Source organism: Epinephelus lanceolatus, chromosome 6 (assembly GCF_041903045.1).
Source record: "Epinephelus lanceolatus isolate andai-2023 chromosome 6, ASM4190304v1, whole genome shotgun sequence".
NCBI lineage: Eukaryota > Metazoa > Chordata > Actinopteri > Perciformes > Serranidae > Epinephelus > Epinephelus lanceolatus.
In genome coordinates this window covers 37,558,002-37,580,133 of record NC_135739.1, presented here as the reverse complement: position 1 = coordinate 37,580,133, position 22,132 = coordinate 37,558,002, and the positions used below count along the sequence as shown (strand labels likewise).

General features: G+C 43.0%; 2 protein-coding genes across 2 annotated transcripts; both read left to right on the top strand.

The window, feature by feature from the left end:
* Window positions 1–11,176: 11,176 nt before the first annotated feature.
* On the top strand, window positions 11,177–12,842 carry foxq1b (forkhead box Q1b). Its single transcript, XM_033621229.2, has one exon. It carries the CDS (start codon window positions 11,372–11,374, stop codon window positions 12,263–12,265), a length of 894 nt encoding a protein of 297 aa, XP_033477120.2. The 5' UTR covers window positions 11,177–11,371; the 3' UTR covers window positions 12,266–12,842.
* Window positions 12,843–17,602: 4,760 nt separating this feature from the next.
* Window positions 17,603–21,241, top strand: foxf2b (forkhead box F2b). The gene is made up of 2 exons (XM_033621201.2): window positions 17,603–18,736; window positions 20,550–21,241. The coding sequence occupies exons 1-2, from the start codon at window positions 17,761–17,763 to the stop codon at window positions 20,720–20,722; spliced, it is 1,149 nt and encodes a 382-aa protein (XP_033477092.1). The 5' UTR covers window positions 17,603–17,760; the 3' UTR covers window positions 20,723–21,241.
* The last annotated feature ends 891 nt before the right edge of the window (window positions 21,242–22,132 follow it).

Genomic DNA, 22,132 nt, shown 5'->3' with positions numbered 1-22,132 from the left:
TGTCGGTCAATCCACAGCCTGATATTGCTCTACTTCATCATCATTAAAAGTGAAACACACAAAACATTGTACTTTAAATACATAAAAGAGTAATACTTTTGAATTGGGTAACAATAGAGTTTTGGCCACCTTGGTTCCGGAAGACCCATTCATTTGTCAGTGTTATGTGACTCACAGTTGAAGCCCGTCTACCGCGTGGATCCCAGCCTAAATCTGTAGGGTCGTTACATTATCCAGAAGGGTCCTGTGTTCCTATGACCTTAATTATTTTATCACATAATGTTTAAGATATGTTGAAGACTGTCTATTAGGCGACACTGTCAGACACGTTCTATTGGCTTACATTTCATATTATCTTATATGAGTTTGCTGTGCAGCCAAGCAGCTGCTGTTTGCTCCGGTGGATCAATGCAGGAGCAGAGGCAGGACACATTATAACCCCACGGCCAGCTGGAGGAGATTAGGCCTTTTTTTTCCAATCAAACTTCCGATTCTTAATGATAATAATTTACGAATTATCACTGGATCAATATCTAATAGCACTTACTACAAACAGTAGCATCTGCTCAGGAGCCCAGGTTTCCAATTACCCCTGCAGTGAGCCATGTAAAGTCTACAGAGATCAAAAAAATTATATTTGAGTTGGGAGGGTGGTTGGTCTAGAGTTTCTCTATTTTTAAAGTCAGTATGGTCAGAACCCACCAAGGGGTCAGACAGACACACATGAGGTAGATTTCAAGACCGACATTTAATTCAATTCATTTAATATGTTTGTATTTATGATTTGGTTTGAAATCTATCATCTATTTACAGTCTATGTGGAGCTTTCTATCACACTATTTCATAAAATTCACATAACAATCTGACACCTGCATAACTGGCTGATGTTATGAAACTTAATCAGCCTCTAAAATGGGCTGTAGACCAGAGAAGTTTGAGTAAATTGAAGAAACACTCTAAGTATATAAGTTAACCCTCGAGCCACACTAAGGAATGGGAAAGCACCATTGATCCAGTGACTAAAGTGTTGAAATGACTGATGTGCCAGCATTATAGATGACGCATCTCACTTAGTTTCTCTGACTCATTTTCTGTGTGTGTGTGCTTTCTACAAGCAAAGATATCCACTACACCAAGTCGCACCTGATTTAGTGCTAATCAAAGCCTTGCTAAGGGTTCAAATCTGAGTCTAGGAAAAATTAAAGGGTCACTCCAGTGATTTAGTATCACACTGCGATAAGAAAATTAAAGCAGCAGAGGCAGAACTATCTCATCTTTTAGTCTTTAATATATTTTAAACCCCCAAAACATTGGATCCTAAATTTCCCATTTTGCAACTTCATAGCCTCTTTCATTAGCCCTGCTGAGACGTTGTCGTATCCAAGCCTCGATGAAACAATCAGGGTTTACATTATAGTACATCTATTTTCACAAGTTGAATAATAATGTAATCTCTATGAGAAGTGAACTGTACTTAAACCTGTTGAATATGTAAATTCAGTGGAGCAGTCCTTTAAAGTGCTGTACTACTGAAGTATCTCAGGCTACGTAACATATTCTCTTTTCTCTTTGTCCACCACAATGTAAGTTTGAATAAAGTGCAGGCTTTTTAAATGAAAACAAAACATCTGCATTTTCTCATAAATGCTAGGAATGTTTAGAAAACCCCTTCAAAAATTTTGAAGAAATTTGTATTTAGATGAAAATGTAGGCCTAAATTAATGGCCCTTATGGTGAAAATGTTAAAAAGTACAACTTAATGCAACATTCATACTCAAATATTCTGTGATGTGCTGAATGACCTAGAAAAGGTTATATTATATTAAACAAGCTATTTAAAAAAAAAAGTCAGGATACAGTCCTTTTTAAATGGTTAATTGTGATAATAAATACTGGTGAGAAAAAGGGGATCTAAATATAACCCACACACTAATGTTGTCAATCAGCGAGGTGTTTGTTGGGATTGTCTGTGGTATGACTCCTTGGTAACTGCTCAAAATCAGTGCTATGTTTGCAGTTAAAGCCCCCGAGCTAGATGTTCCACCTCTCAATCAAAAGAAATAAGAGGGGCGGTTAAGGTTCATATGGTGCAAAAATAGCGCTACGGAGCCCCGCGGTAGGTTGAGAGGCAGGCGAAGCATCTCGTGCAAACCACTATGCGTGAGTAGAGTGTTTGGATCCTATTTCAAGTTTAGACAGAAAAGGGCTGAACGGCTGCCAGGTAAACAGTGCAGCGCAGGTACTGATTTGGCTCTGTGTTTATGCTTACACAAAAACAGCCTACAGCACTGCTGAATGGAGGTAGGTCCTATCAGCTGCAGCGATAAAGCAAGGTGTCTATGGCAAAGATCAATCATTGCTCCTTTTTCTTCTTTATCCACCCCCTCGCCCTCCCACCCCTACACTCCCTCCACGCCTCCCAGCTCGGCATGCGAGGGGACTCTAGCGTGTGAAGAGCTGAATTGGACGATAGCGGCAGATAGGGTAGGTATAAAACCTGTGTTGCCCGCATGGCAGAGGTTCATTGACAGACACGCACTAACAGTAACGTTTTACAGGCAGGATTAAGAGGTCTACTCAAGTCTGCTTTCCCTTGTTGGTGTCATGGGTTTCTGTAGATTGCAGACCACCATCTGATCACAGGTTTTTGAAAAAAGGCATGCAGGATTAGGAAAATGCTTAGAAGAAGTGGTGTAACGACCTCTTCCACTTGGGTTACGATTCATGTTTAAGGTCATGTACCACAGTGGCAAATGAGCCCACCAGAGTACTTTGGGCTAACCTGAGGGGAACGTTGACTTAACAGAGGGCACTAGGTAGGGGGTCACTTGAGGAGCAAGGGGGTTCATGAACAGACTAAATGGGCATGTAGGCACAGGGCCGCTGCTGGTCATTTGGGTGCCAGAAGTGCAACTGCCTTGTTGGTCACTGAACCCAATGGCAACACAGCTTAAACCATGTTGTATCTGAAATGGCCTTAACTGGAAGAGTTAATGAAATATATAAGATTGTGATTGACTGATGATGATCATACTGGGCTGTTCTGTGCCCTCCAGTATTGGTGCCCTTCGCACAGCATTTTATGCGCGTGCCTGCAGCGGCAGAGCTGCTTGGGGACCAGAGGGCCACTTGGTTAGAAAGAGTGGCTCTTTAGCAAACCACTTTAGTCAACTAGAGGGGCATTTGGTTTAACCAGATGTAAACATGGGTTCAAAAAGGTCACTTAGGGACCAGAGAAACTCTTTTGCCGACCAGAGGTGCACTTGGGCCAATTAGAGCTGCACTTAAGCTAAGCACAATGGCACTTTGACTAATCAAAGGGATTGGGGTTTACATCAGGACCCTTTTGACTGACCATAGGCAAACTTGGATTCTCATACTTCCACGCATCCCTGATGATGGCATAGATACAGCCAATAGGTGGCACTCGAGGGCAGAGTCAAAAGACAGTGGAGGAGGACATAATATTGTACCTTTAAACAGAGGCATCGTTATAGACAGCGGTGGTCTTTGAGGCCAATAAATACATCACGATGTGGAAGGAGAATTCTTTTCGCTATATTACCGATTCGTTCTGTTCTGCCATTATTTAAATTCCTTAGTTGTAACTATGGTGGTATCTCACCTGAACTATGCTATACTGTTTCCACGATCTCCGGTGATACTGCTCCATTTTGTCTGTATCCGTAAGCTTTTGGAAAACTTGCACGAATTCAGACGAGATGAATGCAGAGTATGAACAGAAGGCCCTGTCTGTCTCCATGTCTACATTGAGCATAAAGGAGCCCTTAGAGGACCCCACTTTACCCCCTCTGGTTTGACATTAGAGCAAAAGGTGAGCACTGGAGTTTCCAGTTAGTGTAGACATGTCCTGGTTCAAGTAATGAAAAAAAAAGACTCTTCGCACGCTACTGGTTAAAAATGTAAAAATTTATTGCGTGTATCAATGCAATAAGATACAAGGGGGACCCAGAATGACATCACTACCTTTGCATGTGATTTAGATCCTGGCAGTGCCAGGCTGCCTTTCACCTGCACTTCACCTGTACTTCACCTCTTTCCTTAATTACTTTAATTATACCCTTGTTGGCTCCGTTTATTTTTATGTATCTATTTTTTTTCTCTCAGTTGGTCTGGCAGGGTGTGAGCACCTCAGGTAAGAATGCAGGAGAACCCAAAATAGCAACATGTGGTTGCCAACTGACTGCAGGATATGCTGCTTCATTTGATCAGATTTCATTTATTAATCGCTGACACAGAAGCAGCAGAGATGTATGCTCATCAAACCATGCTTATGAAAACTCTGTGAGGCACTGTATGTACTGTAATAATGTCTGTCTGTGTATATCAGGTATCTGCTTCATGTAGTTGCTTATATGTGCTCTTAATACAGAAAGTTTTTGCTTTATCAAAACAGCTTCGTGAGAACTTTCTGTTTGTCACTGTTAAGTATTCAGGTGTGCCTCTGATTACATGGACTAGTCGCCCCCCCACCATTTATTTTCCAAAACACAAAGGTATGATTCTACACAAGCGCAACAAAGCAGGCAGCAAACGTTTAGAGGGCCGCATTGTTGGGTAATTACAGTAATCATTGTTCGAAGAATAAACTAGATGGAATGTATGCGTCTTACTCTTCTATTTACCCGAAGCACATGCACAACCTCACACACTTTCACACCCACACCTGAGCAGACGCACAGCTGCAGACAAACATACACCCCCATACACAAAACCCTGTACCGGTGCCTACTGTGCTGAGTGCAGGAATGAGTGGAATTGATGTGGAATGTCTGATTTTTAGGGTTGGCTGTGAAGTACACACATTGCCATACCTACCTGTGCGCCCAAATGAAGCATGTCGACTATCAGCGGCCTGTGTCAGAGTCTAAATCTGCTGCAGGGAATCTTGGGAATCTCAGCTACGCAGCGCTTCTTGTTGCCGTTCCTCCCTGCCCTGCACACCCACAGCCCGTACTTTGTTTATACAAAGACATGGGGGCTGGACACCCTTCACTCACAGAGAAGAAAGAAAACAAAGATGAGATACAGGTAAGAAGTCATCCACAGACATGCAGACAAGGGTTAGCGTGTGAGCGCAGACCGCCGCAGAGGTGGGGCTATTTTTGGAGCTGCAGAGGATTTACCCAATGAATTTACATGACTGGAATTCCACTCATGTCAGCACTTAAAAGAGATTTCTTGTCTTGCTTAAAGAGACACTTTAAGTCTCAATAGGTGAGCTAAAACAACAAGGTGCCAATTTTAGAGACACGTCAAAAGGTTATATAAGTGTGATGTGTTTCTCTAGTGTTACAATAGAGCAGATTTGACTCTTCTGACCTCAATGACCTTGCAATTAAAGCAATTTTCCTGCATTACATATATCATTTTCTATCAGAACCTGAAGGTAAAAGATGATCCTGACCTTCTCAAATGCTGCTATGTTCTGAAAAAAGCCCAGATATCCGGAGAGGAATGATAACATGATACTTTATTGATCCCTGAGGGGAAATTGTCTTTCCACTTCTGATTTCAAATTGCCATGTGTAAGATTAAAACTGAAAACAGGTGTGCTGCCTTTCACACTGAATCACTTCAGCGCAGGTGTGTGTAGCCGTCTTGGCAGAGCACCTGAAATCAAATACAGCCTCATCACACCTCTGCAAAGAAGAAAAATACACACAGGCACACCTACCACCAGCCTGGTGGTGTAAAATTCTCTTTGTGCCTCGTCAGAGTGTTGTACAGTGGCGGTGATAATGATAGCGCATATGCCGCTGTGTTCCTCAGCTCTGGTTTTAGGCTCACAGTGGTTGGCCTCCTGAGTTTCAACAAAAACATTTTGGTTTCAACTCTCCAGCTGCTGCAGCAGTGTCCCGGTGAGAGACGGAAGCAGTTTCCAAAGTCTAAATTTGATTAGAGGATGTCTGACGACCTTTGGTTTCTCCAACATCCTTTTTCCCATTGCAACTGACACTACTTCAGATGATGCACCTATGATCCTTGAGTTTAGAAGGCAAAACATGTCCGAGACCCAAAGTGGTTCACCAACTTAGACTCATTACCTCCAAAAAAAACTAATGGCTTATTTTGGAATGCCCTGATATGAAGACTTGTTAAAAATTAGGGCTAAGAAGTGGATTTTTTGTTGTGAGGTGAAATGAATGCAGGCATATTTGCCCCCCTGACAGAAGTCCACACTGAAACATTATTATATCTACAGTCCCTGAAATGCTCCCAGACCCCTGACCAGACCTGGGTTCCTGTAATCATCAGCACCCTAAGACACCCCTGTTATAAGAAAAGCATCTACTTTATGGATATATTCAAACTGCTTTCATATTGCCATATAAAATTTTACATTTTTGACAAAACAATCCCAAGTCAAGGTCGAACTAAAAGCTTTGTCCAATATGCCAGTATGATTTCCTCATGGCACCTTTAACAACTACTGTAAACAGATCTACCTCCATGACAACTAAGCAAAGTTCATCTCCTGATGAAGACCATGCAGTTGAAAAAGCAAGTATATGAACCTTAAGTTTTGTAAGTCACTATTTTGAAGATCAAAAATGAACTTTGATGTCAAATTCCACAACTTTTCCGCCTTAGGTTTGTTGCTTCAGACATGCGTACATGCATTAGCATGCTAACAGAGGGACGAAGTACTAAATTAACCCACTGATAAGTTGCTGCAAATTTACATCAAATCATGGTAAATTGCCTGTTTTATAGATAACGAAACTCATTACAGTCAAGTATACATATCTGTTCCATTTCTACTCCAGTATTTAAGATGAACAGCAATGGCAAACAGATGGAGCTGCCGTCAGGGCTTTCATTAACAGGACAGAAAAAACAGACACAGACTTAGATTACATGTACATGTAAATGATTGTCTTAACCTCCAGATTCTGTTGCTTTCACACACTCACACACACATCAAACAGCTCTGCATGCTATGAAATCTTTAATCATGTCTGTCATGTACACCCAAGGTGATAATTGGGTGATCAAATTTAAACATGTAGACACAGAAACCACTCAGGATGCCAAACATAGATTCATATCTCAGTGCTGTGAGGAACAGACTGGTAGTTTACACTGACCTTATCTTATATCCTATGGCATCATGGTGAAATTCTTTATTCCTACAGGGGGCTTTCATGTGGTTTTTGTTTCACATTATTCCCAAAATTCATTACAGGGTTTCTGTAAATCTTTTCTGCGTTGGTGCACACACATGAATATCTGAGTGTACAGAGTTACAGTAAGTCGTTCAGGTCCCAGAAGTCCAAGCAGCTACGACAGGAGGAGTGCTTGAGAAGACAGTTTAATGATTATTACTGGCCTGAGGCCAAGCTCATAACTCTTGTTAACTCTCCAGCCTCTCTCTGCAACTGGCTGAAAGCTGTTGACGGGAGAAGAGTAAGTGGGACAAACAGACATTTGGTTTACAGGTGTCAGGCACGTCAGTTTACTTAAAACCTGTTAGGGAGGCTACACTCCCTACAAATAATAGCTTGTCAACTATTGCTTGACGAAACATCTGCAGACGAATGTGACGTGGCACTGATTTATGGGTCATATATTAATTGGTCAGGGTCAAAACTGTTAGGGTGCCAAACCTGTGTCGCAATGATGCACACAGTTTGAAAAGACTGATGGTGCTGAATTCTCCTCCATATACTCTTAAAGGGGCAAAAAGCGAAATCGTTTCACCGCTAGGTTTGCTGTTGTGCACTGCCTGTAGACCAAAACAAAGTGTGTCATGAGCCACACCTCCCTCTACCTCTGCTTCAATGATGATGGTACCTGTAATAAAGGTAATATATTTGCTGAGATGGAGGCGAGGCCCAGTGACTAGAAGAGCTGGTAGGAGCGCTCAATAGCTGTAACGTTAAGTTACTCCAGCAGCCAGTGGCAGCCGACTCGGCTGGAGCCATTGCCGGATCCCAGCTAGTGCTAACACCGGGAGCTAACGCTAATGTTCCTCCTCTTCTCTGTGAGTGAGAACGATGTTTTAGCCGGGGTACATTTTACAATGCTAATTGAAAATGTTCACTGGGCTGCCGGGCTACTCACCTAACACAACCGTAACGCCTGACCCATTGCTGGGACCGAGCTGCTAATAACTCAAGCTCCGGACATTAACCCATGCTACGATTGTAAGATTACATTTAATTGAATCGACATATAGCGACATGTGCCTAACGTTACTGTAACACTAATTAAAACAGACATTTGACTTTATGTTGTACCTGTCCAGGAGAAGAAGAGCTAGCTCCGAGTCAGATTGTAGCCCCTTTAGCTCTTGCAGTGCTCTCCACCTTGGAAATGCAAGACCAATGTTAGTCTGGGTTCTGTCCCTTTCTTTATCCGACAACTTCTTTGCCAACAACTGTTGTTTCTTTAGAGGTAATGTCGGATCCTGGTCGTCTTCAGGTGAACGTTTCGTTCTGCTCTCTGCCATTTCGCTTCGAAAATATGCGCTGCCATTGCTCACTGGCTGTAACCTTTTATAGGGAGGGAGGGCTAAGGGCTCCGAGAGGAGGGAGGAGGCGGCAATTCACATGAACGTACATGAACAGGCAGCCAGACCGGCTTGTAAGCAAGGGGCTGGAGATCAACACAGAGAGAGGGTGTGTGAGGTCATGCTATACTCTAGATGAAATTACACCTCTAGTTCTTCACATAGCAATTTTTTAATTCCTTCAATCTGGAAATGATGAATTTCCGCTTATTGCTCCTTTAAACACTGTAACTTTCTATTTGCTGCTCTTTTGGCTGCCAAAATAAAAAGCTACCAGTAGGGGGCGTCCCACAGAAGATTGATGTCATCTGTGCATTTCTGTTTGTCATAACTGATTAAACAAATTTATTTTATTTTATAAATGTACAAGGTTATGTTCCTTTTGAGACCTTGCAAGAATATAAAGACACTTAAATTTTAAATACCTTTTCAGCTAACTTGTGTCACCTTAATATCACATTAATGACATTCATGCACTGTATGATATTACTACTTACTAGCCAACCAGTTGCAGAAAGCCTTATTCAGTTTCAATTCTTAACACTTAAAAGCCACAACTTCATTTGATGAAATCTCTGTCTGGATTCATGAATTGCAATCATGCAATACCAAACGCTGCTGTTTGTGTGTCTGATACTTCTGCCAGGAGGCGCCAACAATGCAAACTAGAACCCATCTTGCCATTGGATCTTTCCAGTCGCCATACAGCAATCTGTAATTTTAAAGTGAATGTCAGCCAGGGACATAAAGTCAGGGGGCCCATGGCCCCTTCCCAGTTTCTGGCATTCTTGGACCACAGCCATCTTTGAACTCGGCCTTTATTTTGATCTCAGCTTCACACCTGTAAAGTTTTGTGACTTCGTGCACGGTTGTAACATGATCATATTGACAAAATCTGTCCACAGACAGACAGACAGACAGATAGACAAATATAAACACCTGGCAAAAATACTCAAAGGGGCCTCTGTTGTAGTTCACACTACAATTGGTGTCACCAGAACCACACTGTGTCATGATAACACACATACACAAACTCAAGTGGTGAAAACAGTACCAGATATTGTGATGTTGTTGCGGCTGGTAATGATCTAAACACTTTTGCAGATTTGCTTCATTAGTTCTCATTTTTAAGCCTTTGATATAAATTGTAATGAGTAATGTTACAGTATGAAACATTTGGAAATATAATTCATTCATATACCGATAATTTATTTCAGGGCAGTTATAGGCAGTGGTACCTGATAAACAGGTAACTCTGTGTAGTTGGAAGAGCTCTCTATTACTGGTGATTTTTAGCATCTTGGTTACTTACTGCACAACAAGCCAGAAGGGACAAGCAGAAGCCTAAATGTGAGCTGACCTACAGCCTCAGTCAACATGAAAATAACCACCAGCCTCCCTGCAATAATGAGGAATTCTGATTAGGACCACAGAATCTCTTCTTCCGGCCCTGGGATTTAAACAGTATAAGATTTGGACTGACCTAAACTCATGTGCCATGGTATGACCTGGTGTACTTATTTGTACAATAATCAATGCCACTGTTTCCACATATTAAAAAATGGACTATGAGGACGTTTTATCAAGAAACAAAAAACAGACTTAGAAAGAACTAAGCTGTATCCAAAATATGGGTTAATCTAACTTTAAGTCCAGAAAACTGACTGTACTTCCAGCAAATAAAACAATAAAGTTATTGTTAGGGTCATTAGGATCAACATTTACATTTAGCAGTGAGATATTCACTACTGTTTTGAGAGACAGACACTGCCTCCCTCTCTCTCTACTTATTTGCATCACCGGTTTTGACGCAGAGTGATTTGTCTGTTTTCAGGCTTCTGTTGTTCTGATGGGGTTTTTTTGCATGCAGGTGCGATGGTCCTCTGAACTTTACATGACCTCCCAAACAATCTTTTTTTTTAATTCCCTCAACCCTGTTATCTAACCTGAGATCTTACATATCAGTCATTGCGCGTTAAGTGGAACTCATCCAGACACATCTCTTTTATTTCACTTGTGCGTCCGCGTTACTTCTCCGTTCCACTGGAGCGCCGGTGGAGGGAATAACAGGTTGAAGTGAACAGCCTTGTCTGTATTTCCATTTATTCTGCTGTTTTTCTGCAGGTTTTGCTGTTGTGCGCAAAAATGTGCCTTTTTCTCTACCGGACAACCTAAGGTCTAACTGACTATATCGCAGCTGTTAAATGAATAAAAATGAAATCACACACTGCAAGAGATGCATTTGAAGTCACTTTAATGCATTTTCACTGCGTCTTGAATCCGAACAGAAAAGGGGACCTAATAGAACTGTTATTGTTGGTTAATAGTTTAGCGGGGAAATGTTTATTGAATAGATATAAGGCACACATTCTAATTCAGGAAATGTGTTTTGTTCGGAAACTGTGTTGGCAAATAGTTAATATGTACAGTAGATAGATAGATAGATAGATAGATAGATACCTGTCCTCTCTTTTCACTCCCTCAGTTTTTTTTCCTCTCCCTGGTGTGGCACAGTAGCGTCCAATTGTAAACATACATACACTAAATCACTCAAACGCTTCAATGCTCGGCCATGAAACCCCGCCTGTGGGCCGTCCCTAGCCGAGGCATTATATTATAGCAAGACAAGCGTGTCTCCGGAGACAGATCTGTATTCTGCTGCTCCAGACTGAGGCTCAGGGTGCCTCCAGCGCTTCAGACGAGCCTCTACAACACACAAACACTCAGAGACATTTCAGCTGTCAGGACTCTTACACCTGCTCTGCTGCTCAGCTCACACGAGACTGTAACGGAGGAGACGCTTAAGGGAGAAGAACATCCATCTGTTTGGGAGAAATGAAACTTGAAGTTTTCTCTGCGCACCACTTCGCGCAGAAGCCGCTGGAGTTGTGCATGGACGCAGAGGGGGGAGTCCCGTCTCCTCTATCCGGGGACGAGCTGGGGTCGGACGGGGACTGCGTGGCCAACAGCCCGGCACCTGTCGCGCACAGCGGCGACGGCAGCAAGGGGAAGCCCTACACCCGCAGACCCAAACCCCCTTACTCCTACATCGCCCTCATCGCCATGGCCATCCGGGAGTCCAGCAGCGGCCGCCTCACTCTGGCTGAGATCAACGACTACCTGATGAAGAAGTTCCCGTTTTTCCGCGGCAGCTACACCGGCTGGAGGAACTCGGTGCGCCACAACCTGTCACTCAACGACTGCTTCCTCAAAGTTCTGCGGGACCCCTCCAGGCCCTGGGGCAAGGACAACTACTGGATGCTCAACCCGCACAGCGAGTACACCTTCGCTGATGGGGTGTTCCGCCGCAGGAGGAAGCGCATCGCCAAGAGGTCCAACAAGGAGCGGGAGAGCCCGGACATCCTCAGCGAGGACACCCACCTCCCCGCCCCGGAGGAGAGGGTGGGAGCCAAATTCTCCAGCTCCTTCGCCATCGACAGCATCCTCAGCACCCCCTTCAAACGGAGAGAGGACGTTGATGCAGAGACCCACGCCCCCCGGCTCTACTGGCCCCCAGGGGCCCACATACTGCCTTACACTCTCAGCTACCCGGCACAGCACGCATACCTGTCAGAGGGGGCGTACAGCAGCAGCACAGAGCCCAGCAGGGATGCACTCACATACCTCCAGCAGACAACACCGGGCATGGCCCCACCTGAGGCCGCTCTCCACGCGCTCAAGATGTCCAGCAAGGCGCGAGGTTTCCATATAGACTCTTTGCTGTCATAAAGCACCCGGACTGTTGTCAGACTTGTATGTTTTGACCCATGATGTGCACTTTTGGGCGCTCTTGGCTTTCAGTGCTTTAGCTGTTTAACTGTTTGGGACTCTGTCTGTCACATCATGACTACTGTAAGTCATTCTGCAGTGAAAAAAACAAACAAGACGTGTCGTCAATATAGATCTAACTGTGTGGTGACTTTGCAAAGAGTTGCTGTCATCGCAGGACATTCCACTGTGTGTGCGCGCAGCGTGTGTGTATGAGTGCGTGTGTGTGTGATGAAGATGTTTAGAGAGAGAGTTTGGCTGTCATGTATCCATGGTTCATTGGTCATTTCCACTGTATGACGGCAACCAAGCGCGATGTTGAAACATAAAACTATTAATCTATTTATATTTCCATGTTTTGTATGACCTGCTGTATAAAATATTGTTGTACATATATATGTATATATAAAATATTGACTGAGCTGCGATGAGAATCACGTGGCTGCACTAGAAACGCATGGAAATGCCTGATGTTTTCCTAAGATTGATTCATGCATGCCTGGTATTTTTATGAATAAAAAAACGTGTCACAATGGGATCCTGATGTCCAATGAGTTGTTCATTACAGACATGAAAGGGAGTGTGGGGTGTTTGCGAGATCAGAAGCAGGTGTACAGAGCAGCGGGGGTGGGAGGGAATGGGCCATACACCTGCTCAACAGGAGAGAGGTCTGCGCTAGATTTGACTGTAAAGGCTGAAAAGGAAGGGATTGTTTGTCTCAAAATCTGTTGAAAATTAACTCCTAAATCAAAATCATCAAAGTCAAAATTACAGAATTGAACTAAATTCCAGCATACTGCTTTAGGGCTCCCTTTACACTAATGGAAATTTATGAATATTGACCAGCAGCTACTTATTAAAATGGCAAAAAGAGAGTCGATATCTATTAAAATCAAGGCAACAACCACTGTAAACAAATAAAATGACAGATCAAAGAATAAAGATTAAACATGAAATATCATTTTTATATTGGTATGTTATAAGTGTCATGCACACACATGTGCCCAGCTCACATTGACTCATAAGACACCGAAAATACTGTAGCAGTGGTGAAACATTTGTCAGACAATAAAAATAAACAGTTCTTATATGATATAATATTTCAAATAAAGCGCTTTGCCTCAGGCCGCAAAAAGGTTCCCTTCATAAAATAAGTTGTTTATAGTTAACCATCCAGAAGGACTCATAAGAAATGAAAAATACTTAACTACGATTACTGTTATATTTATGCTTTTTTTATCTTATATGGACAGTCCATTTATTACTATTTATTAGCCTATGTATTACTTTCACTGTTATACGTTTTACCAAATCAACAATATAACATTTAAAATATGCCACAAATTGTTTACGGAAAAATATTAAAATGATCTGCTACAATCTGCTCTATGTCATGATCAGTGCGAGACCGTTTATTACAATAATAATAAACAAGAGACTAAACTAGATAAGGATGCGATGTGTCCGCAGTGCGCTCCTTGTATGCGACAGAAACAGTCACCAAAGCACAACTATCTATGATGATGTATGTCAGCCAGATGTTCAGATTTACGCACACACAATATTATCTCCAATAATACGCGCGCACAGTTCTAAAGGCTGTTTAACGGGTCCGGAGAAGACTGCAGTTGCTCTCCACGGTCCTGAAACAGGCCCCCGACTCATCAGCTGCTGGTCCGGTGACAAGACATTGTTGGTGTGAAATCTCAAAGGTATTGTTATAAAGAAAATTACAATAGTAGTCGAAAATCAATATAAAGAGGAGGAAATCCTCTTTGACTCCGGCACAGTTTTCCTTCAAGTTAAAATGGCATTCCTGCATTTTTTTAATGACCTCATGTAGCCTATTTCTGATGTCCACTGTTTCGTATAACACCGAATAAAAACTTACGGTCTGAGAATTTTCTTTAGCGATATGCCTGCTAAATAATAAGATCATGTTTTACTATAATGCAGGCACAAGACAAGGAAAATAATACCACAAAAATAAGATGTCATTTAACTGACTGATGTCACCGAACTACAAGAGTTGTAATTTAATGGAAAGTGAGTTGTAACATCTTTATTATTATTCAAAATAACAAATCCTCAATGAAATATATTAAATGACAAAATCCAAAGAAGTTTTTGAAACGAAAGTTGGATTTTTGAGATGAGCTCTTCTGCTGCAGGTGGATGAGTCCAAATGAAACTGTACATTTAAACACTAAGCATCCTGTAATTTTGTCACTGCACTCATTTCAACATTTAACCATGTGTTGATAACACCCTTGTATTGACTACACACTGATCAGGCCTGTGCGCTTTTATGCCCCTTCTGATATTTATGCACATGCATGTTGAGGCTTTGAAGCAGAAGCTGTGGTCTGTTTGAGCGCACCGGGCACGCTGACAGGTGACAGGTGAGACCTGCTCCTGTTTTCAGGGACAATGCTGCAACCTGCAGGTGAAACGTCGGAACAGCACACCTGTCTGCGGGGCTGTCACGTGTCTGTAATCCTCTCGCCGTCCCTGCATTGTGAATATCCTTGTTGTCATGACGCGCATCCTTCATATTTGTAAACAACTTTTCTCTGCATTTACATTTCAGCCGTGCCTGCTCGATCCGGTCCACATCAACACGCTGCCTGAGCAGAAACTCGGGCCTGTTCCAGGGCTCACTGCCTATGAATAAGGCCCACAGTGTTATGAAACCAAACTTTATGGCAGGCACAATGTTAGGAAGTCCAAACAGTCTGTCACTCCAGCAAACTGAACCGCGCCTGACCTCCCAGAGTCCCGGAGAGGCAGCTCCAAAGCTCCCGGCACCGCCACAGGAAACACAAGCGGAGCAGCCAGCAGAAACCCGGAGCAGCCGACAGAATATTAGATTATCGTTAAAGGGAGCTGAACTCAGTGTTTGTTATAGTTTTATATAATGGATTATATTTATTACAGGCCTACAAGGACAGTAAAATTATTATTATGTATAAACATTGTACGTACTATTTGGGTAAACCTATTTATAGTATATTCATATATTCATAATTGTTGATATTATTTTTAATGAGAAAAAGAGGATCCTTATGATTTAGTTTTTGTAATATATTTCATTTAAATTGTAGGCCTCGAGCATTTTATTTTAAAATACCCTGAATTAGGTTACCTGAGGTCAGACAAGCCCGGCAAACATTCTCTGAAAATCTTATCTACCTAATATTTCATGGGGGATAAACAATATATTTCAGCCTAAACGTGAAAACAAACAGAAGGCCTCACTGTGTCGGAAATAGGCTCATATGGGCCTCCAGCCGTGACTGTATTCCAAAGGCAAACTCCTCTATCAAAAACACCTCTGAATAGCTCTCGTGGTGGCCGCTGATCACTTGATATTTTCCAAAAGGCTAAACTGGGAGCTCATATAATCTCGGTGCGTAAAAGCAGCCGGAGCGCCGTCTTCAAAGCGCTCCCAGAACAAAGATTCCCTCTGCAAGCCGAGGCATCCTGATCTCGGCGGGGGTCATAAGTTTTGATGTCGCAGGAAATTTCTGGGGCCGTTAAGCTCCTCCAAACTGCCCTGCGTGTCATGGTGGAAAATGATTTTATCCGCACATCCTTTGTTGTGCAAAGTGCAAAGGTTATTGTTGCTGGTTATTGTTTGGGAAAATCCTCCAGGCTATATCTAAACTTAAAAAGCTCGTGTCGGCAAACACGTGCGCAGACACAGATTGGAGTGTGTGAAATCAAATGTAAAATATGGAACTATGTTTTTTTCTGCAAAGTTTCCTCTCATGGTGTTTGCGTTTTTTATTTGTCCCCTACTAACATCATCATCATTACGGGCCTGTGGGAAATAAAGGAAGCAATCAATACGCACCTAAAATTATATTCAAATATTGTTAATGCATGAGTACAAATTTAAAAGCATAATAAAAAAAATCGTGGACAGCATGCACAACACCACCAAAAGCTCTTGGTATATCGACAGCCACAAAACGTAATGCTTTTCCCCCCCCTTCAATGATCTCCTCTCCGTCGCAGCACGGATGTTGATATTACCTTTATGGGATATATAACTCCATCATGTTGGATAAATCTGTGTGTGATGTCTCCATAGGGGAGGAAACTGTCGACGCCCGCTCGCCTAATTTCGCTTTTCTCTCTCTAATGAACGTGGGGCCCATGGGACCGGCTCTGGCCCGGGGCGGTAAGCTGACACTGGCGCGCTGTGTGTGGTATCCAGGGCCGGGCTTGATGGAAAAAGCCTGCTTCCACTCATGTCAAAGTCATTTACTCAGAGCAACCCCCCGCTTACACACGCACGGTAAAGACCACCACCTCTCCATCTCTCACACTCCTCGCCCCAGCCCGGCACTGCGACAGTTTGTTTTTGTTATCCTCTGGACCAGTTTGGGAGGAAATTATGAGCAAAATAATACAAATAATACAAGATGGTGCGTTTTTTATTGCTTCGCAACGATGCGTTTTGGGTATCTGCCGCAGATGATATCATGTAGGCCCAAGTGAATGTTTTGGCTCATCATGGTTTCAATTGCAAGCTGGACCTTTTGCACATATTGTGGTGGTTTATGCGTGTCAGGAAAATGTATGATCTGTGGCACATCGGGCTGAAATCACAACTTCATACATGTAGGACCAGAGGGGGGGAAAGCTCGTTTTTTAACTTGTGCGTCTGGCGTGTGGCGCTGTTGATTGGGATGTCTGGGGGAGGTTTGATAGATGGCTTAATTGCGTGTAGTTGGAACTTGGAGAGAGGGGGTGGGAGGGGAAGAAAGGACGAGGAGAGGAGAGAATGAGGGGCTTTAACGCTGTTGAGAACGGTAAGTGGACTTGGGCCAGATTTGGCAAGAGGGTGGAGGGGGGTGGCTCTATTCGTCACTGATTTCAGGGAGATTTGCAGGCGCAGAGTTCGGATGAGGAGAAGGGGTGGGGGTGGGGGGCTCTCGCAGAGGGAAGAAAGATTTATGAAATGATAGGTGGCCGAGATTTGTTTGGCTGCACTGTTGCGCGCAATAAGTCGAAGGGCTTTCGTGTTTCCTCCACTTGAGGGATTATTAAGGCGGTTGATGACCACCCGGCGCGCCACACAGCGCCACTTAGCGCCGCTGTGACACCCAGTGGAGCCCCTGTGTTGAGCTAAAGCCTGGACACTCCGTCTCCAGTGGATAAGCAGCTCCCCCCACTCTCTCTTCCTCTTCCTCTCTCTGTCAGTGCGTACTCGCCGTGCGTTCTGCATGCGTCAAGGGAACACCGTGCGTAACGGGAGAGTCGTGCGTAACTGGAGACAGATTTCACTCCATTTTGCGCTGGGATTCTGAGGACCACTGGCGGTGTAACGCTCACTTGCAAGGACACTGACCACTGGATCCCGATATATTTCTCTTTTGAAACATCTCACGGTTCGTCTTTTCTCCCTCCCTCTCTCCACTCTACGCCAGTCGTACGTCAGAGCTGACATGACGACCGAGACCCCTCAGCAGCAGCTGGACCCTCCGCCTCCTCTGAGATCCAGCCCGGCGTCCGGCGCCTTGCACCCCGCCATGCTGAGCCCACAAGCCGCCACAGAAAGTTCGTCCACCGCCATTAAAGGAAAGAAGACGAGCTCTGGTTTACGGCGACCGGAAAAGCCCCCGTACTCCTATATTGCTCTCATCGTTATGGCAATACAGAGCTCTCCCACCAAACGACTGACACTCAGTGAGATCTACCAGTTTCTGCAGGCTCGCTTCCCATTCTTCAGGGGCTCATATCAGGGCTGGAAGAACTCGGTCCGGCATAATCTTTCGCTGAACGAATGCTTCATTAAGCTGCCCAAGGGGCTGGGCAGGCCGGGGAAAGGCCACTACTGGACCATCGATCCTGGCAGTGAGTTCATGTTCGAGGAAGGCTCGTTTCGTCGCAGACCCAGAGGCTTCAGGAGAAAATGCCAAGCTCTGAAGCCCATGTATCGGATGATGAACGGGATAGGCTTCGGCACCTCCATTCTCCCGCAGAGTTTTGACTTTCAAGCTCCATCCGCCACTCTCGCCTGTCACAGCAACAGCTACAACTTGGACATGATGAGCAATTCAATGGCCGGGGGGTACGATGGGCTGAGCGGCGGCCACCACGTACCCCACATGTCCCCAAGCCCCGGCTCCACATACATGGCGAGCTGTCCTGTGCCGTCTAATGGGGAGTACGGACCGGACAGCAGCAGCAGCCCCGTACCGTCCTCTCCAGCCATGGCCAGCGCGCTGGACGGCCACTCCCCATACGCCAGTACATCCGCACACTGGGCGTCCTCCGGTGGGTCCCCCTACATCAAGCAGCAGCCTCTAACCTCCAGCAGCCCCGCATCCTCTGGTTTACACTCCGGCATGTCGCCTTATTCCCTGGAGCAGAGCTATCTCCACCAGAACGGCAGGGACAGCCACAGCAGTGATATATCAGGTACCACAAACTCACCGATGGCTCATACTGAGGATGATGAAACTCATCTTTGAAAATAAATCTGTAAAAACACATGATAATAAATAATCCTCACAGCATGACATCTGCAAGACAGGCTGCAATGTGCAACATTTGTTTCTATGTGCAGCAGAGGCCTGTGACAAATTCCAAATTCCAAAAACGCAATTATAAAATGATATATTTATAAATATAGCAAATAATTAAAATCAGGATTGTCGTGTTATTTCAAAGCCAAAATAATGCCAAAGAGGAGTTTACATATTCGTTCAAGGCGAGTAAAAAAATAAAAACATCATTTAGTACTATCCATTTTAACTTTACATTAATTGTATTTCCCTTACATTATTTGCCTGTGTGTTTAACTGTGGGTGACAAAATAATTTAACAATTGTTTAACTAATTTTATTGGATAATAAAGTTACACTTAATGCTAATTGAATAATAAACCCTACAGTCAACATGCACTGACCCCGGCTTGGTTCAGGAAAATTAACATTAGTTTTCAAAATTATTTTGAGGCCAATAAATAAACATAATTTAGATTTTAAGAGCTGCTGATATGTAATATGTAACGTGTGTCTCTTGGATGCACAGTCTGCAGGATTTAAGGCACATCTGTACAAGTGTTCACGCGATATTTTACCTAATAAGCAGATTAAGAGAAACAGCTATTTTGTGATCGCGTTCTTAATGCACCTCCATATTCACGGTCATTTACTTTAACATAACACACTGAGGCTTTACTAAAGTCTGGGGATTTCACCGAGGCGAGTAAGCCATGCTGGAGCCCGAAAGGGTCCCAGAGGTTAACTAAACAAAGACTGCGCAGGTCGGACCACACCGGCGGAGGATTTCAACCACTGCGTATCCACAAGAGACGGAAGGCCTTGTTAAACTTTACGCAGCGTCTTAATTGAGCCTTTGCGGAGGATAAACGCGCTGGACCGGCTGCACGGTGCAGGGTCGGTAACTGTACTGTCATTCAGGAAGGCTTGTGTGTTGTCTGTGAAAACGGGCGCAGGGCAGCGAGCGGTGGCCCGGAGGATAAAGCCTGCTGTCTTCCCCTGAAAAACACAGTCACATCTGGAGTCCTTATGACCTTGACGAAGCCACAGCCTCCCCATTTATTTTTCTCCTTGTGGAAATAGAGGCTCACTTACAGACACAAAATGACCGTCACTGAGTCTCATTTAAATATCCTTGCAGGTCTGGGGCTCTCTAGGGAAAATTTAATCTCATCCTTGACTGCTATTAGTTAAAATCAAAATAAAAGAAATATTTGATTTTTAGAAATAACTTAAGGAGGGTGCGAGGCCGTTTAAAATACAATTTACTGGAAATTATTGCGCTGTCACCTGGTGGAAGTGTATAGAAGGGAAATTTCGCCCCAAAATATTATTTAAAAGAATAATTTATTTCATCTTTTATATAAAGAAATATGCAATTTATATAACGTCAAATTTACCCATAAAGATGTCAGACAGTTGGGAAGAACGTTATATTTTTCCATAAACAAAATGTTTTTGTAAAACAAGGCCTTGTCCGTCCTTAGCAGTCAATGATGGTCATTTTAAATGACAGTGAATGCACATTTTGAAACACTTAATAATTCCTTTTGAAGATATTTGACACATAAAACATTAATTTAGGGTCAAAAGAAATATTAATTGAATAATTTACTGCAAAACTCGGTTTAGGATTCTCAAATAAAACTATTAGGGTATTCATGCAGCAGAATGGATATGAATGTCTTCACCTGTTTATTAACATGTGTTTAATGTCTCCTGTGCAGTGGGGATTCCACGCTATCAGAGCCATTCCTCGGTGTGCGACAGGAAAGATTTTGTGTTAAACTTTAACGGCATCTCGTCCTTCCACCCCTCGGCTGGCGGATCCTACTATCACCATCACCACCACCACCATCCCCAGAGCGTCTGTCAGGACATCAAACCCTGCGTGATGTGAGCCCTCCTGTCACTGTGGACTTCAAACAAGAGAGGCAACAACGGGCCACAGTCAAACTGCAGCTCCGTCACAAGAGAATAAACAAGCGGACTTTTTCCAATTTTTTATTTCCTTTTTTAATTTTTGGAGGATTCATACGAGGATGTACCGTAGCGTCCGCTCTCACATGTTTGCCTCCTACATGCAGCCAAAGTAGCTCTCTTGGTTGGACTTGAGAAATCTATGCATTGAAGGAAATGAATGAAGAAACCCCAGAGGCCTTTAAAAAACCACTCTGCCAATATGAACCCCGACAAGCGTTTTCTTCTTCAAAAGAAGCTTCAGAACTTTTAATGTGTTTGCTCTTGTAACACGTGCAAACAAATTATATTCTATGTAACTATGTTCTATCCTATTAGAGTAACTAAACACACGACGCTTTAGGCTAACATGAACTGCAACAAATCTTGCACTTATTGTATAATCCTTTGCCAACTTTTTGTCCTGTAAAAGGTTTCAATAAAGCTGATTTATATTTTAGGCTACAGTCCTGCAGACTTCTGTCTTTCCGTGCACAGTCATGTAGAAAAGTTGTTTACGCTGTATTAAAGGGAGGTGATATTGAGTTTGCATATAGCAGAAACACATAATTACATATTGAATCTTGCTCTCTGGCCGTTTGCACATTTCCAGTTATGGCCAGAAGTGATGGAAAGTACATTTAGGAAATGTTAAGATACTTGGACTTTGATAGAGTATTTCCATTTTCTGCTGCTTTATACTTGTACTCATTTATTTGACAGCTGGAGTTAATTTGCAGAATAAGATTCAGAACCTGCCATCAGTTTATAATATTTAAGCATGATTATAGTTTAAACTACTCAACAGCAGAGTAGTTGAATATACATCTATTGCAAACAGCTACAAGATGAAGATTCTTATTAGATTTTAATACAATAATACAAAACACAGGGGTCATTCTGCTGCAGAATACGTTCAATACTTTAAGTATATTTTGCTCTTAATACTTCCGTACTTATATATAAGAGACTGAATGCAGGACTTTTATTTATTGTCGAGCACTTTTATAGTGTGACATAAGCAAAGGCTCCAATTAGGCTACTTCTTCTGCCACTGATAATGAGGTTTTGGATTAGTATCAATTTCTAAAAACAAAAACATTCAATAATACAGGCACACATACAGTATGACAGCCTCATGTGCAAAATATATCTACCTCAGAGAAGGCTGCTTTAAGGCTTACTTTCAGCTAAAGAAACACTTTATCAGTCAATAAATAAGGTTCATTTTCAGAGTGATTTAAAAGTGAATTTTCTTTTGTTTTAGCGGTTTCTGTTTAGGTATGCTGTTGTGATTATAATGGGAGTGTTACAGTGGTGGAAGAAGTATTCAGATGCTCTACTTGAGTAA

Excerpts from the sequence above, each read along its gene's own strand:
- foxf2b (XM_033621201.2), top strand. The coding sequence starts at position 17,761 with ATGACGACCGAGACCCCTCAGCAGCAGCTGGACCCTCCGCCTCCTCTG. Across the intron at positions 18,737-20,549 it reads CCACAGCAGTGATATATCAG|TGGGGATTCCACGCTATCAG; the intron begins GTACCACAAACT and ends TCTCCTGTGCAG.
- foxq1b (XM_033621229.2), top strand. The coding sequence starts at position 11,372 with ATGAAACTTGAAGTTTTCTCTGCGCACCACTTCGCGCAGAAGCCGCTG.